General features: G+C 41.9%; 2 protein-coding genes across 5 annotated transcripts in view; one reads left to right on the forward strand and one right to left on the reverse strand.

Moving 5' to 3' along the window:
• Window positions 1-905: 905 nt before the first annotated feature.
• LOC143283412 (profilin-4-like) lies at window positions 906-18,353 on the reverse strand. Of its 4 annotated transcripts, XM_076589634.1 has the most exons (6): window positions 18,331-18,353; window positions 17,801-17,888; window positions 4,529-4,657; window positions 3,009-3,143; window positions 1,847-1,952; window positions 906-1,034 (listed from the first exon to the last, which is right to left on the reverse strand). In XM_076589634.1, the coding sequence occupies exons 3-6, from the start codon at window positions 4,643-4,645 to the stop codon at window positions 1,006-1,008; spliced, it is 387 nt and encodes a 128-aa protein (XP_076445749.1). In that variant the 5' UTR covers window positions 4,646-4,657; window positions 17,801-17,888; window positions 18,331-18,353; the 3' UTR covers window positions 906-1,005. The 4 variants fall into 4 exon arrangements, with proteins under 4 accessions (XP_076445749.1, XP_076445750.1, XP_076445751.1 ...); XM_076589635.1 differs by lacking the exon at window positions 18,331-18,353 and having other exon boundaries at window positions 17,801-17,924; XM_076589636.1 differs by lacking the exons at window positions 17,801-17,888; window positions 18,331-18,353 and adding an exon at window positions 15,124-15,247.
• Window positions 18,354-18,467: 114 nt separating this feature from the next.
• LOC143283052 (protein FAM228B-like) overlaps window positions 18,468-20,356 on the forward strand; it is a 39,544-nt gene continuing 37,655 nt past the window's right edge. Inside the window, exon 1 of the mRNA XM_076589057.1 lies at window positions 18,468-18,945. Coding sequence (XP_076445172.1) covers window positions 18,835-18,945 — 111 coding nt within the window. The 5' untranslated portion in view covers window positions 18,468-18,834. The remainder of the gene's footprint in view (window positions 18,946-20,356) is intronic.

A 20,356-nucleotide genomic window follows, 5' to 3' on the forward strand; every position in this document is an offset into this window, starting at 1 on the left:
AAGAGTGTGAAGGGTACACAGCCTACCACAGAATCTGCAGGTTAAAATGTGTTTGCATGAGCTAAAAAAAAAAAAAAAAAAAAAAAATTTTTGACAAAACCTAAGTCTGTTCATGGCTGCCTACATGGTGGGGTATGAACGATAATTCACGTAAAAGTCCACTTGTGTACATACAAGTGAACATGGGAGTTGCCGCCCATGAATGAAGAAGGAGAGAAGAAGAAGTTAACTCTGTACATCATGCAGCAAGTCATCCATCACTCTGGTCGTCAACCCGTCTCTCCTGACACATCAGCATGTTCAGTTACGGATTCTTGCAGTGAACAACTTATGTCTGATGTCAGGCTGAGTAGGGTCAGGGGGTGTGGGGGTAGGGGGGGGGGGGGGAGATAAAGGATATGATTCCAAGAAAAACAAAAGAGGCAAGGCCTTCAAGACTCACTTGTGATACACTTAAACAAAACAAAAAAATCCAAGCTTTTTATGTATTGAGTATAATTTCAAAATGTAATGTATAAGATGAGAAAGATCAGTTTAAAACGAATTAAGTCCCCTAGCATTAATTACAGAGTAATTTCCCTTTTTTACTATCTGCACCAAAACTTTTTATTTGGTGTCAACTGACAAAGTATTTGCAGAGAAAATGTCAATATTAAAGTTTACCACGGACACACAGACACACAGCCACACACACACACACACACACACACACACAGACAACCGAACACCGGGTTAAAACATAGACTCACTTTGTTTACACAAGTGAGTCAAAAAACCCAAAAAACCCACCAAGGGTTATCTGACACAGTGAGAACAGAATCACGTCTGCCTTGCAGTCCAGCATGGCGCAGCATGATGAAATGGTCAGCAAGGTGATGTCCAGCAGTCATACAGGTGTTGCCGGGAGGTGGCGGGGGTGGGGGGGGGTGTAACACCTGCACTGTTAGGTGAGGTTCCTCCTGTCTGTCTTTCTGTCTGTCTCTTTTCCTCTCTTCCTCTCTATGTCTACTTCCCTTTCTCTTTGAAATAGTCCGCTGAAACAGTGGAGAGAAAAGGATGGGAAAAAACCCCCAAAACATGTTAACAGGAAATGAGAGGAAAGAAGCAAAAAAGTTTAAAATTCAATCTGACCATGATATTTCTCCAGCACCTGGGAAATACACCCCCACCCCCACACACAACATCACATGACAATACTCTGACCTCTCGCTCTCTCCCTCTTTCACAGACATACACACATGCACATGCACACACACACACACACAAACACAAACACACATGCTCATATGCACAGACATGCATGAATATATTGAAATAACCCACATGCATGTTAAAGTCCTCATCAATATGCTGAGACAATGAGGACAAGGACATATACTGTAAACACGCATGCACACACACGCATGCATATGAACACACCCACACACATATAAGGCACACAGATACACTGACAGCCACACGCATACATGCACCTCCTCTCAACTCACACTGGCACAAACTCACATACGAAAGAAACATTCACACACACACAAAAAAAAGATGAAGTCTTCCTACCATACATACAGTAGATACAGAAAACCCAGACATTTTTGTCACAATTGTCAAACAGTAAAACATACATGATAGTGTCCACGGGTGAAATCCCACACAGATGAAGTAAACTTGGAAAACTGAATTAACGCTCCCTGAATTACTATCAAAAATGTATTTTTTTAAAATTCTCCCACCATTGTCCACAGTGTACAGTACAGTCCCACAGAATTAATGCTCCCTGAATTACTATCAAAAATGTATTTTTTAAAGCTCTCGCCCCATTGTCCATGGTGTATGGTACAGTGCCACTCACCTAGTTTTTCCACTGCCTCCACACAGACACTGGGGAACATGCTCTCTGTGTACGTAGCCACCAGCAGTAAGGTGATCGTTTTCACCAGCACCAAACCTCGCTTGCCCTGTCCAACAAACCAGTTCACCACACTGTGACAAGTGGCTCAGTGCTTGGCTCATATCAAAGGTCAACATAAGCTTGATGGAGTCTCCCGTCGGACCGACGGATGAGTAGGCAGGCAGGCTTATCTGTTGGTGTGTGTCCTTGACAGGCGCAATAGCCGAGTGGTTAAAGCTTTGGACTTTCAATCTAAGGGTCCGGAGTTCGAATCACGGTGACGGCGCCTGGTGGGTAAAGGGTGGAGATTTTTACGATCTCCCAGGTCAACATATGTGCAGACCTGCTAGTGCCTGAACCCCCTTTGTGTGTAGACGCAAGCAGGAGATCAAATACGCACGTTAAAGATCCTGTAATCCATGTCAGCGTTCGGTGGGTTATGGAAACAAGAACATACCCAACATGCACGCCCCCGAAAGCGGAGTATGGCTGCCTACAAGGCGGGGTAAAAACAGTCATACACGTAAAAGCCCACTCGTGTGCATACGAGTGAACGTGGGAGTTGCAGCCCACGAACGAAGAAGAAGAAGAAGGTGTGTGTCCTCATATCAAAGATCAACATAAGATTACAGGTGGGCCAACAGCAAAGTGAGAGCTGTATGATCAATGGTTTCCAAACTGCATAGGGAATTCATTTACACTGTAGTTTTTGTGTGTGTGTGTGTGTGTGTGTGTGATGGACAATTATTTATTCTCAAACTAGGAGGCAAGATTGCACTGGCTTTTAGTGCTGCAGCCTCGAGGGCTAGTTGGCTTTTGGGGACCATTCCAACGTCAACTGTCCTAAAACCCTCTTGCCAATGTGAGTGGGGATGTAAGTTGGGCAAGACACTCTCCACTATAATCAAATTCTAGCCCAGATATTCAGGACACCAATTGTCAGGACACCATCTGCCTCCTCTGCTGTTGTAATGGTCATAGTCAATCAGTGTTTCCTTACCCCTTATTTCCTTCACAAAAAAAGAGTACTTAGGAATGAATGGATGATTTTAATAACTTTTTAATGAATGATGAAGGTCAACCAAAAACAGAAACATTTCACCGCACATGTCGCGATACTTACGCATTTGGAGTAGATGGAGTTTTTGTCAGCACGTACACATTTGAACTGCCGATCGTCAAAGTAGATCCCTTCCTCTCGTGTCTGTGGCGGGTTTTTAAAAGCATCCAGCAGCATCTGGACTTGATCTTGGTACAGCTGAACAACAACAACAACAACAACAACAACACAGCATCACTGTTTGCACTGGACCTTGGTAAAGGGTGCGGGCATGACAGTTACGACCCACTTAGCCCTGGTTGGTTTGCATATTTAGCAGACTGACCATGACCCACTTAGCTCTGATTGGTCATAAAAAAACATAGATTTAAAAAGGTTCAAGTTATGGTAAAAGGTCCCAGAGTCTTACAGCCAGGTGTATTTCTTTTTTTCTTTTCTTTTTTTTTTTCACTATCGAAGTGGGTATTTTCTGCACACACACACACACACATGCACAGGGCACACTCCTGTACAGTTGAGTCATATAGATGTGTGTCATACTTATTTAAGATTCAAGACTAAAGACTGGTTATTGTCTATTCATAACAACAGAAAATCATTGCTCTACATTTGCGAAAGAAAACTTCAGATACACTGAAGCAGAAGAAGCTAAGAAAGTATGTGAACTGAAATAAAATCAAACAAACACACACACACACACACACACACACATATACTGCCCCTCTCCCCCCCCCCCTCCCTGCTCCAATCTCTACCCCACAAATTCCTCCATGTTCCCCACTCTCTCTCAGACAAAATTCACTTTAAAATCACTATAATGTATATATATATATATATACAACAACCAAAATCAGCATCTTCCACATCATATCCATTTCTGTTGGCTGCCGTTCTTTCTCTGTCTCTGGACATTGCGACTGGAATGAACTTCCTCTTTCGCTTCGTCAAGTCTCCACACTCAGCTCTTTCAAGTCTGGCCTTAAAACCCACCTCTTCCCCAAAATAGATCTCCCTTCCTTCCCTCTTCCTTGTCTTTTGTTTCTACAGTTTTAGAGTTACACATGCGTGTGAACGACTGGTGCGAAAGTGCTTTGATTTGTCTCTGCACAAGATTCAGCACTATATAGATACCATTATTACTATATAAATACCATTATTATTATTATTATTATTATTATTATTATTATTATTATTATTTCATCCGACTCCATCATTACCTTCACTAAAAACTCATCTTCTCAAAACCTATCAGTAAGCGTTCTCAGTTTCTTACTTCCACGACACAGCCCCACACCAGCAAGCTCACTCTCCTTGTATGGTCAGTGAGAACGGCGAAGGAAAGGGTGGGGGGTGGGGGGGATTGGGGGGGGGGGGGCAAGGGGGGAGAGAAAGTATCATTATTCTTATCATCATTGTTACTACTATCGTAGTAGTAGTAGTATCATTACTGTCATTATCATCATTATCATTATAATTATTATCATTACTACTATTATCATTATTATGTTCATCATCATTTTTTTGGATCAGCATTATAAACAAAACTAAACTAAAATCCAAACAGTGAAAACGACGTAGCTTACGTTAAAGCCGACGGAAGCGGCCCTGACGAGGCAATCCTTGCGGCGAATGATGGCACACTGCTGTACGTTCTCTGAAGCAATGAGGGCGTCGTGCAGTAAGTTCTGTAGCTGGGACATCTTGATGGAGTCCTGTCCACAAACACACACACACAAACAAACACACATGCACACACACACACACACACACACACACACACATATGCACATGTATGCACACATAAGCACTCACACATGCATGTGCATACACACACACATATCACTCACAGATAAGCACACACATTCACATGCACATGCACACACACATGCACACACACACACACACACACACACACAAGCATTTACACATGCAAGTGTGCACACACATGTACACACACACACAAACACACATATGCACATACAAGCACTCATGGACACACACACACACACACACACACACACACACACACACACATTCACATGCACACAAACACACATAAATATGCATACACACATACACGCACACACACACACATACACACACACACAAACTTATTAGCAGACAGTAATTTTTCATAAGTCCTTTCTGAAATAAGAATTGACAAGTATATCTAAAAAAAAACAAAAAACACCTGCATAATTCGGATAATTTAAGCATCAAACTTAACTTGCATGCTGAAAATTGTGGGTTCAAAAATCATCCAATGCAGTGGAAGCTGAAAGTGCTCACCGCTCATTCTAAATGCTGTCAGAAATCTGGGGGGTTGGTGAATGATGTGACGGGCGCAATAGCCGAGTGGTTAAAGCGTTGGACTGTCAATCTGAGGGTCCCGGGTTCGAATCACGGTGACGGCACCTGGTGGGTAAAGGGTGGAGATTTTTCCGATCTCCCAGGTCAACATATGTGTAGACCTGCTAGTGCCTGAACCCCCTTCGTGTGTATATGCAAGCAGAAGATCAAATACGCATGTTAAAGATCCTGTAATCCATGTCAGCGTTCGGTGGGTTATGGAAACAAGAACATACCCAGCATGCACACCCCCGAAAACGGAGTATGGCTGCCTACATGGCGGGGTAAAAACGGTCATACACGTAAAAGCCCACTTGTGTACATACGAGTGAACGCAGAAGAAGAAGAAGGTGAATGATGTCTGTCAATGGTATTGCAAGTGAGCGTAGGTAACCAGGATATTTTACATGGACAGGAAATCGATGTTCAGTTGTATCAGCGGATTTTTGTGTTGTCTGTGTTTGTGGTTTTTGAAAAAAAATTATAATGAAAAAAAAATGCATTTCATGATTTTAAAAAAAAAAAAAAAAAAAAAAAAAAAAAAGCTGTCAGAATGGTGCTGTTGGTGTAATGTCAGACTGCTCTCCTCCCTCCCCCCTCCCCTACTTTTTCTCTTCCCTGCCAACCTATTCTCATGGTTTTCTGTGATGGAGTATGGCTGCCTGCATGGCGGTGTAAATAAACAAAACTGCCATACATGTAAAATGGTACATGTCACATGTGTTCGTTCTTTAGTTTAGCGTCTTTTCACTATCAGTGATATTAGATGATTAAAAAAAGAAAAGAAAAAAAGGGGGTGGGTAGGGGAGGGGGGGGGGAGGGGAAAGGGGAAGAGAAAAACAGAAAAGGTAGAAAAAAAAAAAAAAGAAGTTTAACTAACATGCAATTACATTTAACAATAACAATTCAATAATGATAATAATAATCAGAAACCATTAACACAATTCTGAAGTCCATTAGAGGAATGTAGAAATAGGGCTATGAACTAATGCCTGTGAAAATTTGACCATAAGAACCTCGTCAGAAATAACTTTCCAAAAATCATCTACAGAATAGTTATTCTCATTAAAATACTTGGGCAAGAAGGTACGTAACTGCTGACAGTGAAACAAACAATGATGCAAGCTGAACTGCTTACCACATATGCATGTAACATTTTTACTATACCTTGTCTTCAAGTTTTATACGGAAGAAAGTAGAGGTTATTAATCTTGTATAGCAAACTGATGGATAATGATGATGATGTGGATAATTATACATGATGATGGTAGAGCCCATTGAGAGCTGCCATTGTGTGTGTGTGTGTGTGTGTGTGTGTGTGTGTGTGTGTGTGTGTGTGTGTGTGGTGTGTGTGTGTGTGTGTGTGTGTGTGTGTGTGTGTGTGTGTGTGTGTGTGGTGTGTGTGTGAGTGTGTGTGTGTGTGTGTGTGTGTGTGTGGCGTGAGTGAAATGTGATTGTGTGTGTGTGTGTGTGTGTGTGTGTGTGTGTGTGGTGTGTGTATGTGTGTGTGTGTTTGTGGTGTGTGTGTGTGTGTGTGTGTGTGTGTGTGTGTGTGTGTGTGAGTGAAATGTGATTGAATGACACAGTGTGAGCACCCGATGGCAGCCCTCAAGTGTGCTCCACCCAGGTAGGTGGCACTGTTGTGCAAATGACTGTTTGTAAAGCACTCACTGCCTGGTGTCTGACCAGGGATAGGTGCTGTGTAATTATCATCATTATTACCATCATCAGCAGTATAATTATCCACATCATCGTCATCATCATCATCATGTATAATTATCCACATCATCATCATTATCATCTTCATCATGTATAATTATCCACATCATCATGATGTATAATTATCCACATCATCATCATGTATAATTATCCACATCATCATCATTATCATCATGTATAATTATCCACATCATCATCATCATCATCATGTATAATTATCCACATCATCATCATGTATAATCATCCACATCATCATCATCATGTATAATTATCCACACCATCATCATTATCTTCATCACGTATAATTATCCACATCATCATCATTATCATCATCATCATGTGCCAAATCATCTGTGGGCGTGAGCAGCTGGTTTTTTTTTTTTTTTTTAGTATGGACAGATGGATGGGCATTGATGTGATTTTGTGTAGGGATTTTATCAATTGTCCCTTTTCAACAGTTTCAGTTTCAGTAGCTCAAGGAGGCGTCACTGCGTTCGGACAAATCCATATGCGCTACACCACATCTGCCAAGCAGATGCCTGACCAGCAGCGTAACCCAACGCGCTTAGTCAGGCCTTGAGGTCTTTTCAACAAACCTGTTTCTGTCTAAACCATCAAGCAGAACACTGAACTAGATTAAGGTCTGCTGACATCAGTAAAAAAAAAGAAAAAAAAAAAAAAAAAAAAGAAAAAAAAAAGAAGAAAACTACATTGGTAAGGCCATATGTAGCAAGATCTAAAGACCTTGCAAAAACAAAACCTCCAAGAAACTGTTGAGGGGGGAAGATAGAGGGGTGGACATAAAAAAAACAAAAAAAAACAGAACAGTTCTTCTCTGTGGCGCCCAACAGCTCCTCACAGAGAGGGAGAAGAAGAAAAAAAAAGAAAACTACAAAAGAAAAGTCATAGCTATTCTGCTGGACCTTTATATATATATATGTATGATAGTCAGTCATGTCCGACTATGACCATCAGAACAGCAGAGGCGGCAACTGCTGTTCCGACTATTTGGGCTAGAATTTGATTATAGTGGAGAGTGTCTTGTCCAAGTACATCCCCACTCTCTCGGCCATGAGGGTTTTAGGACACTCGGCATTGGGATGGCTCCCAAAGGCCATCTAGCCCACACGGCTGCAGCACTAAAAGCCAGTGCAACTTTGCCTCCTAGTTTGAGAGTCATAGTCCTTCACAAAAGACTAAGCTATAAATGGTTTCCCATTGACTGGAGAAACCATTGATAATACAGCTCTCACTTTGCTGTTGGCCCAAATGTAAACTTATGTCAATCTGTGATATAAGCCGAGTGTTGGGCTGGACCTTTAAACACCTGACTTCGATGTAAAAACAAAACAAAAAAACAAACAAAAAAACAAAACAAAACAAAACCAAAACCAACACTGCTAATGGCCACACAAGCAAACAAGTGTTTGATAAGCCTCCTCAGCTGTGTGAGAAAGCCATACAAGAAAGTCAGGATCATTTTGACATCTGTGTAACACACACCCAGGGCTTTGTTTCAACATTTCTGTGTTAGTGTCCATGGTGATTCATATATCTTTCCTGTTTCCTGTTGTGTTCTATAATGGGCATGCTGCATCTAGTAATGCTTCCATTGTGAATCATTCTTTGCTCAGGCAACGGTCTGTCTGTTTTGATTCAAGCCATGTGTGTGTACCACTTCTCGGTAGGTCTGATCAGAGTATTGTGCAGTTCACACACACACACACACACACACACATATATATATACATACACACACACACACACACACACACACACACACAACACACACACACACACACACATACAAACACACACACAAACATACGCACACATGCACATACATATACATTCACACACCCAAATACAGATACAGATACACACACCCATATTCACACACACACACACACACACACACACACACATCACAAACACACACACACACTGAACTGAACACATCATGGAAACTTACAGGTACCCCCTGAATTTGATACTTCGGGTTGTTGTGAATGTCCAGATCAGCCATAACTGCCCACCTCTCCGTGTCACACCCAAGTCAGACTGATGCTGTACACCTCTGAGTCCTTGCACAGTCAGTCAGTCAGTCAGTCAGTCAGTCAGCGAACTCCGACCTCCCAAGACATCCACTTCCAGCAGAGCACAGACCAACCTCCACACAAAACAGCAGCAAAGTTTTGGCTGTCATGGAGCCGTCAGGGACGCCCACAACAATAACGTGCCACCAGGTACAAATCTCTCTATCAATCAATAGCACGCCACAAAGGTGTCCCTCTCTCTTGTTCAATAAAACCCTGAGCGAGCCGCTTTCATCAGCTGTGTACGTGTCACCCCGAACAAGCTCCCTGTCTGTCCCTGTTCCTTGTTGAAGTGCGTTTCCATGTCAAGCGTGATTGCGGTATGATTGTGACCAGGGATGCTGACAACTTGGGGGTCCTTGAAGAAAAAACCAGCCATGCGGAGAAAAGGTGGTTGTGTGAGGAATCGATACCTAACTCGGCGCTCCACCACCCACACCCACACTCAACCTCTCTGCAATCAGTGGCTGGTAGTGGCAACAACTGCCTACACCCCTGGGGTAACACCGGCACAAAACTGAATTAGCGCCAGACGGAAAACTCTGTGCCTATACACCTAGACACCCGAAACAATGGGTCGGTGGGCGCTGAGCTGTGTCCAAGGTTCCAGGGCTGGGTTAGGGGCCCGGGCACAGGATTAGCTTCGCTTGACTGCCCAGCCTGGACACGCTCATGGTACCCCGGTTAGGTGTGGCCACCCGGTGAACACTGACTGCACCACTGGATTCGTGTAACAAGTGTCGTGTGTTACTATTGTATAGATTGTATATCAAACCATCTAACCCTTCCCCCTGCACAAGTGTCGTGCATTACGGCACTATATCAACCACACACCAGCCATCAAACTGTTCTCCTTAAGTTGCAATGTCAAGTAGGTTTTGAAAAAACAAACAAACACTGCCTTTGTGTGCTTGGCATACACACACCACACAAACCTTTCTTCTTCATACTTGTTCAGTTTATGATCACGTGCACAGGTGTACGTTTGTAAACTTGGGTAGTTATCACTGATATGAAATATGTTTTCCAATGTCAAAATTCTTCTTTTTACAACCACACCTCTTTGTATATCTAGTCATTTGATGTGACATCTGTTTTCCGATGTAAAAAAACAACAACAACAACACAAAAAACACTTTTTCCATTTAGAACACACTTCACACTGTTCAAAGCAAAACTTCATAACATGCTGGAACCATTTCTTTCGGCAATGCCAAACATAATGCGGCTACCTATATGCATTGCAACTATACACTTATACCATAGGCACATCAAGGCACCATGTGGTCTGGCTCTTTGACACACGAGGTGTGTGACTGTGCATTGAACAGGAGAGAAGCTCACGACACAAAGGTATATCAAGTTAGTGCTGGGTTCTTTCACGTTCAAGGACGGATGTCTCAAGTCAGAGACTTCTTTCATGTCTTTGCTGTCTTGGTGGAAACAGATATATCTGTGTACAAAGGGGGCAGGGGGTGGGGGAGGTGGGGGGAATGGGGAAGGTGGAAAGCAGATATTGTGACACTTTATAAAAAACAAAAAACAAACCCACATATACCTGTTTGTCTGCCTTCACAATGGGAACAAAAGCTGTCCTGGCTCAAACCGTTGCATAAAATTTTAATTGAAAACATGGCATCACCTACATGTGTGCGCTCACACACACTCTCGAAAGCACAAGTGTGAATGCGTGCGCTTGCACACACAGATACACAAACACACACATACATATGCATACATACACATACACAGAGACACACACAGAGACACACACACACACACACACACAGACGCACACACACACACACACACACACACACACATTTGATGCAAAACAATAGATGGGAAAGAGAAAGACAAACATCAAAGGCAAATCTTTACCTTGCACATGACTGTGAAGCACTGAAGCCACATCAGTGGAAACAATACTGCATTATTGACTCACTTGTGTAAACAATGTGAGTCTATGTTTTAACCCGGTGTTCGGTTGTCTGTGTGTGTGTGTGTGTGTGTGTGTGGTAAACTTTAACATTGACATTTTCTCTGCAAATACTTTGTCAGTTGAAACCAAATTAGGCATAAAAATAGGAAAAATTCAGTTCTTACCAGTCATCTCATTTAAAACAATATTGCACCTCTGGGATGGGCACAAAAAAAGAAAAAGAAAAAAAGAAAGAAGCCTAATTACATGCAAACTGCATTTACTGTTATATTTATATTTTTTGTATTCTCTAAACTTGGCACTTTGATCTGATATTCTGACACAACAACAAGAGCAGTCATTAGTATCATTTTTTGTTCAAACAGGAACTTCTTTTGCTAAGCATGGAAGTTTTATTTATTTTGCAAACGTTTTGGTGCAGATAGTAAAAAAGGGAAATTACTCTGTAATTAATGCTAGGGGACTTAATTTGCCACAAGTGGGTCTTGAAGGCCTTGCCTCTCTTGTTTTTCTACTTCTTGTTTTAAGTGTTCTGGGGTGGTAGAGGAATGGGTTGTTAACAGACACTAATCTCCATGATTTTTTAATTTTTTTTAATTTTTATTTTTTACGGCCAACAGACCTCACACCTGTCTGATCCAGAAGAATGAAAATGACAACTGGGCTTTCAGTTTCAGATGAAGGCATCATTAGTTATTCGGATGAGACAATAAACCGAGGTCCCGTGTGCAGCATGCATTTAGCGCACGTAAAAGAACCCACAGCAACAAAAGGGTTGTTCCTGGCAAAATTCTGTAGAAAAATCCACTTTGATAGGAAAAAACAAATAAAACTACACGCAGGAAAAAACACAAAAAAAAAGGGTGGCGCTGTAGTGTAGCGACACGCTCTCCCTGGGGAGAGCAGCCCGAATTTCACACAGAGAAATCTGATGTGATAAAAAGAAATACAAATACAAAAATTTTGTATTAGGACAAATCAGAAACTCCACACCACATCTCCATGGCAGAAGCCTGACCATCAGCATAAGGCACTAGCCAGGCCTTGTCCAGGGCGTGCATGCATATATCATTATTTGTGCACCTATCGGTGGTGATTTGTTCCACAGAAATTTGCCAGAGGCACAACGCTTTCGTTGCCATGGGTTCCGTTTTTTGGGGTTTTTTTTCAGTGCCCCCCCCCAAGTGTGTGCAGTACACAGGGCTTCTGTTTATCGTTTCCTCCAAATGTCTAGACACCCCAGTTTGATTTTGATTTTTGTCCCCAGTCAACCTTGAGAGATAAGGATGAAAGCAGGAATCGAACCCAGATCCTTTTGGACACTTTACTGGCAGATAAGCGTCTTAACCATTCTGCCAACCCCCCCCCCCCCCCTCCCCCTCACTCCCCCCCCTCCTCCCGGGCTTTAAGTTAGCACAGCAGACAGACTTGACAGACAGACAGACATGCATCAACAAAACATATATTATCCCCACACATTGCTTCATAGAGTTTCGTGCTTCACTTCAATGTTCTATATCACACTGTTCAATAACTACACTATTACTGCGCTGAACCCCACTTGCCTTACATTGTATCATGCTACACTTATGATTTTCTATGCTGTGCTACTACTACCACCACTACTCTACACTCTGCTTCACTGTACTATTCTACGGTGTGCTACACCAAACATCACTGTGTTACACAACACTGTGCTATACTACACTGAGCTATATGTTATACTACCCTGTGCCACCACAATACAGTGTGTTACACTACACTGTGCTAAATACGAACCCTGTGCTACACTACACTACACTACACTACACTACACTACTACACTGTGTTACACAACACTATACTACATTGTGCAATACTACAATACACAACACTGTGCTATACTACACTACACTTTCCAGAACTATACACTGTGCCACACTACACTACACAGTGCTACACTATACTACACTACACTACACTACATTGTGCTACACTATACTGCACTACATGGTGATACACTACACAACACTATGCTGCACTATGCTACACTGTGCTACATCATACTACACTTCACTGTGCTATGTTACACTACACTGTGCTGCACTATGCTACAGTGTGCTACATCATACTACACTTCACTGGGCTATGTTACACTACACTGTGCTGCACTATGCTACATCATACTACACTTCACTGTGCTATGTTACACTACACTGTGCTGCACTATGCTACACTGTGCTACATCATACTACACTTCACTGGGCTATGTTACACTACACTGTGCTGCACTATGCTACACTGTGCTACATCATACTACACTTCACTGGGCTATGTTACACTACACTGTGCTGCACTATGCTACACTGTGCTACATCATACTACACTTCACTGTGCTATGTTACACTACACTGTGCTGCACTATGCTACAGTGTGCTACATCATACTACACTTCACTGTGCTATGTTACACTACACTGTGCTACATCATACTACACTTCACTGTGCTATGTTACACTACACTGTGCTGCACTATGCTACACTGTGCTACATCATACTATACTTCACTGGGCTATGTTACACTACACTAGCCTACATTACAACGTGCCACCATACACTGCAAGGTGCTAGACTACACTGTGCTACACTACAGTGTACTGCACTGTGTTACACTATCTTGTTCTTCCCTTTATTTAATTTATTTATTTATTTTATTTTTATTTTTATTTCTTATTTTAATTTTAATTTTATATTTATATATATATATATTTTTTAAATTTCATCTTTTTTATTTTTACATTTTAAAATTTATTTTAATTAATCAATTTATTTATTAAATTTTTTTTTAATTATTATTATTTATTTATTTATTTATTTTATTATATTTTTTTGTACGCTTATAGTTGACTTCATCAAGTTTTTGCGCCTTATAAATGTTACAATTATTAGTACTAGTTCTTTTTTTATGTATTTATCTATCATTTATTTACTTTTTTTTTCTCAAGGCCTGACTAAGCGCGTTGGGTTACACTGCTGGTCAGGCATCTGCTTGGCAGATGTGGTGTAGCGTATATATACGGATTTGTCCGAACACAGTGAGGCCTCCTTGAGCTACTGAAACTGAAACTGAAACTGAAACTGTGCTTCCCCACACTACGCTGTGCTACACTACACTGCACTGTGTTACACAGCCCTACACTGTACAGATCACAAAACACTGCACTTAGTCATGTTGCATTTCCCATACACTGTTCTATATCGTACACAACACAGCCTTCCTTGTATTACACTGTACTGGCCTACACCATGCTACACTTCAAGCAAACACATGTATGTGATTATCAATGTGTAGACATGTGCACACACACACACACACACACACACACAAACACTGGTCCCCATACACTCACCAACCTTCCCCCCTACACACACACACACACACACACACACAGTCACACACACACACATACACACACCACAAAACAACACACCTACATACAATGATACACATAAACACAGTACACAACACACATACACACACCACAACACAAAACAACACAACACACACACAAACAGACAAACACACACACACACACACAGATAACCAAATCTATGCCACTCCCACACATGCTCATGTTCACCAGTACACAGTACACATATGTATAATTAATAATATGTAGACATGTACACACACACACACACACACACACACACACACACACATCCACATACACCCCCTCCCGCACATATACATGTAAGAACACACACACACACACACAAACACACACCCACACACACACAGGTAACTAAATCCATACCACTTGCACACATGTTTATGTTCACCAGTACACAGGTTGCTTCACAACATCATCTGATCGATGGCATACCCCCAGTAATGCTTTTTCTTTTGTTCTGTGATCCCTTCTTCTCAGTCACAGTGTAGTGTAGTGTTGTGTTGAGTTGTGTGTGTGTGTGTGTGTGTGTGTGTGTGTATGCATGCGTGCGTGTGTGTGTGTGTGTGTGCTGTGTTGTGTTGTGCTTGTGTATGTGTGAACGCAAATCAATTGTGAAATAAACACATGGAGACTACTTACAATGAACCAGTGACATACTCTGTTGAAATATCTTCCACAACATCCATTAAAAAAAAAAGCAACAACAAAAAAAACAACAACATCAGGGACAAACAGTTTGGCAAGGTGAAGCTGTGTTTTTCTGAACAGAGGAATGCTGGACTGTCTTGACTGTGTTCTTTACACCTCAACCCAAGACATGGAACGAGTGTTAAGGTGTGAGCGTGATTCTTTCCTCCGGTTTTTAATGCGGGCACAGCAATGTTTATGTTTCTGAAACCCCTCTCCACCCCCTACCTCCTACCCTTTCTCTCCCCTTTCACACACCAGAAAACAAAGCTGCCTTGTTTTAAATATATATATATATGCACAGACACCAACATTATCAACACACTGTCATTGTCTGTTCTGTCTGGCTGTTTAACAAGAGGACTGAGGGATTTTTTTTTTTTTTTTTTTTTCACAATAGGAAAAAAACCCAGGAATGTGTATATGTTTAACAGGCATGGCCTGTGGTGTTTAAACTCATGGAAGTTTGCAGAAGGGAAGGAAAAAGAAAACTCAGTAATCTGTCAACCAGTTTGCTTCAATGAGGAGGAGTCAAATCATGTGAAAGATCTATATCTGCTGTACCACATCAGCACGATTGGAAAAAAAAAAAAAAAAAAAAAAAAATTAGGAAAAGGGGTGGGGAGGGGGAATGGCTTGTGGAGGGGGGGTTGGGAACAGGGGGGTGGGGGAAGGGGGGAGGGGCAGATGCCTGACCCATGCTTGGACCTGTTGTGCTGGTCAGAGCATGACAGCCTGCCAACTGCTACAGGGATGAAAGAGATAGGGGGAAAAACAACAGTGACTGATAATCAGCTGATGAAGATGATATGGATACTAACACAGCGCCTATCCTTGGTCAGAAACCAAGCTCTAAGCACTGAACAAACATGGAGTCATTTGCACAACAGCCTCCCTTCGATGTCTCATCTAATGTATGGCATGGATACAACTTATTAAGACAAGAGATTAAATGGATACTGAAGGAAACTGTATTGCTCAGCCAATCTTCATTCCATGCAATGGCTATCCGCAGAACAGGACCTATAAGCATGCAAATAACAAGGGACTTAAATGTGTTCTACTTTCATTTTCTTTTACTTTTTTTGCTGCCCCATCATCTGCACCATTTCAGTGGCATTACTCCCACGCCGCTCATTTAGATTCCCCCATACACGGCCACACCCGGGTTTGTCTGTCACAGTTCCAGCGTCGGCAGACTGCAGGGAACCATCGATGTTAGGTTGCCAGGAGGCCACACACCACAGGAGACCCTGCACTGCTGCTGAGTCACTTCGGTGGTGTTCAGTGGTGCCTGTTCTGATTCAACGTACTTAGGACACTACCTACTAAGCCCCCTACTAACGACAATAATGGCTTAGTCGCGGAGCCATAATGAGTGAGCGTCCCTCCCAGAGTGCAGACCGCCACCACGTCCCTCCAACAACAGACCCCCATTAATCTGCCGGCACTAAAGACATTGACAGGACCCACCCCAAGCACAGAAGTGGAGGGGTATCGAAACTGAGGTCACCATGAGAGCAGGGCATGAAAGGCCACAGACTTTTGAGATTGTTTTGTTTATATTGATGATGATGAAGGATGAGGATGATGATGATGACAATGATGATGTTGCTATGGAGGTCCATTTTGGTTTGGGACTACGTGACAAGGCTGTACTCTATGCTTCCTGTCATAATGATATCCCGGCGTTAACCAGGCCCAAGAGATACAGACACTTGCAGTGTTGGTCAGGTAATTAGAGCAACACACCCAAAGACGCATCCTTGAAGTGGATGACACTCGACTGTGTGGTCCCAGTCTCCCCATTTAAGCCCACAGCACACTCAACTCTGGGTAGGAGCCGGCCACGGGCCGAAAAACCCACCTCCGCTAGGATTTGAACCCGCGTCTTCCCAGCCGTCAGTCCGCGACGCTAACCACTTCGCCACGGCGGCTGGTCTACTTTCATTTTCTATGTATGGACATCACACTGCCTACATGGGTAAAGCCAAATGACAGCTACCACTGGGCGCTTATCATTTGTTTCCTGTGTCATTCAGTCAGGTTTTAGTCACGCACGCGCGCACACACACACACACACACACACACACTCACACACACATACTCACACACAGATATGCAACATTTTACATGTATCACTTTTTTTTTCTTTTATTTACCCCTCCATGCAGGCACCCATACTTCATTTTCAGGGGTGTGCATGCTGGGTACGTTCTTGTTTCCATAACCCACTGAACACTAACATGGATTACAGTAATTTTAACATGCGCATTTGATCTTCTGCATGCAGTTACACATGAAAGGGGTTCAGGCACAAGCAGGTCTGCATGTATGTTAACTTGGGAGATCAGTTATTGCACCCATTGTCCCAAGAGCAATTCAGGACTGGAATGCCCTGCCCCTGACAGGCCCCTGGAGGCCAATACAACTGGCACCTTTGTATCAAGTGTGTCACAGTGGCTGCTAAATGCTAACAACTGACTTACTCTTTTTTTTTCCTGTCAGTCAACCACCACCAAAGATGGAAAGAGAGAGGTACAGGAAGAGGGAAAATGGAGAGGGGGGAGAAAGAAAGAAAGAAAGAAAAAAAGAAGTTAATATTTTTCATTCTTAGTGTTGGGCTTACGGATCAATGTAGTGGTAAATGACGGGCTGGAGCTGTGCTGGTCGGGGTTTATCCCCAGGGAGTGCCTCAATCACCGGTGTGGTCTTGCCTAGATACAACAAAATAAAGGTTTTTTTAAATTTTTTAATTTCTTTTTTATTTTATTTTAAAGAAATAGTGCTTTCTCCCGCAGATCCCCCAAACTGACAGAGTAAACAATATTTGATTGTGGTCACTCTGTGGAAGGAAGCAAGCTTCAGTATAAATATGTGCACTGGCAAGCAAAGTCAAATATTTGAACTCAGGATAAGGGACGCATGTGGGCCACGAGGCCCATCCAAACAGTACAGCTACAGTAAGGGTAAAATGTGGCCCAGTTGCCGCTGGTGATACTAGAACACAGTTGATAGTAGTAATGTTGCTGATAGGTCTGCATCTTATGCTACTGATCAGTGGTACTCATCTGTAAAAGGAGTCCGACCAGGCACAGGCGGGAGCGTGCACACACACACACACACACACACACACAGGGGGTGGGAGGAACTTGTTACCTTTCATGAAATGGCAAGCCAAGCTCGTCTCCAATGAAAACGGAAAATGCAGTTATTCCCCCTGTACCGCTGTTTAAAAACAAAAAGAAAAAAAAAAAGAAAAAAAGCTTCACAGAGTACAGCCCCCTCGTTTCCAAGGAAGAGTTGGAAACCACCGCCCGTCACACTCCGTCTTTAAAAGCATCTTATAGATCATGACAGTCAGAAATCAATGAAAAAAAAAAGCTCTGCGGAGACCTATCAATAATTAGGCCAGGATTTTGCCAGGGACAACACTGGGTTTCCATGCAACGTCAATTTCAGTGATGGGATTATGCATGTCCGCCAGTGAAGATAGAGTCTGACAAGGGTTGTTTTTTTTCTTCTTTTGCCTCAGCTGATGCCGATACAGCGGTGACTCGCGTTGTGAGTGACTGAGGTTGTCATCCGAGTGAGAGAGAGAAAAAAACAACAACAACAACAACAAAAAAAAAAACCTAGTAGAAGCCAGAAGTCCAGGCAATCATGAGTTCGCTTCTGTGCGTACAGAATCCGAGTGGAAGTGTGCGTGTGTACGATTCCGATGCGGTAAAGGAGCTCCTGTTTATTGGTGAGAACGACGTCGTTAAAACCGCGGTGAGTGGTGCGCGGTGAGGGCAGGTGGAGAGAGAGAGAGAGAGAGAGATTCTTTATTTCGAAAATAATGTATAAACGCTGTTTTTTAAAATTTTTTATTTGTTTGTTTTTTTACATCCAGTAGCCGCCCTGAACAGGGTCTACACTGCACAATACTAAATAAGATAATAAGCATGTGACGCTAGGCAGAGAGAGAGAGAGAAAGAGAGAGAGAGAGAGAGAACTATGCCTTTATTGAATTCCATATCATACTGTTGCTGCTTAGATCAGACTCAGTGAATGAATGATTTGGGAATGTGTTAAAAAATTTGTGTGTGTGTGTGTGTGTGTGTGTGTGTGTGTGTATCGTGTGTGTGTGTGTGTGTGTGTGTGTGTGTGTGTGTGTTCTTAAATTGGGGTAAGAAAGAGAAATATTTTAGAGCATTTGAAACAGAATCCACAATAGAAATAATCAGACATGCATATATGTGCATTTTGTGGACGAAGTTGCAGCAGACCAGCACATTCGGCCTATAGGTACTGGTTAGGCATCACCCCTCAAGCCCCACCTGATGTTGATGTGGTGTGGTCACTACTATATGAATCAGTTTGCATGCTTTGTTGCCTATGTGAAACTGAAACTGCAATTGTATGAAGTTAAGCTTGAGGAATTGTAGAGAATATATCAAATGGTTTCCAAAAATGAATAACTGATTAATGTATTAACACGAAATATACAGCAAGAAACATAGCAAAAATTAGGGGATTGGCAGTGTGCTGTCATAATTGATGAAAATGCTTCTTAATGAATCAAATCACCATGGAATTCATTGATAACCATGCATTTTTTAGTTCTAAATTTAGCCAACATAATTATTGTGTATAAATATATCATAAAAGATAGATAACTGAGTAATAAAGAATAAGATAAAAAAGAAATAAAAAAAGAATTGATTGATTTTAATTGATATATAAATACATTTACATAAATCCAGAGAAGAATAGAGATCAAGAGTGTATGGTGATTTTGTCCTGTACACAAACACCTTATTCATGTCATAAGGCATCTCTCTTTAACTTCACAATAATCCAATTCTTTTTTTTAATTTTTTTTTTAAAGTTGGTCTTTCATTCACTGACTGTACCAGCTACTGTGCTGCTTTGGATAGTAATGTAATGTACGATATTTCCCAGACATCTAAAAAACCAGCTGCAAGACTGAGTTTTAGACCCTCTCTCTTAATAAACATGTGCTTACATCAGTCTGTTGTTTGTAAACAATTCTTCATGACAATAGAACTGTTGATCCAACTTTCATCTGAGCATTTATAATGTTTTTATCTATTTTTTCTTCTAATGATTATTTCTTAATCAATTATCTCGCACACTCCTCTCCGAACACCCCTTCTTCACCACCCTCTCTCTCATTCCT

The sequence above is a fragment of the Babylonia areolata genome, chromosome 6 (genome assembly GCF_041734735.1).
Source record: "Babylonia areolata isolate BAREFJ2019XMU chromosome 6, ASM4173473v1, whole genome shotgun sequence".
Taxonomy (NCBI): domain Eukaryota; kingdom Metazoa; phylum Mollusca; class Gastropoda; order Neogastropoda; family Buccinidae; genus Babylonia; species Babylonia areolata.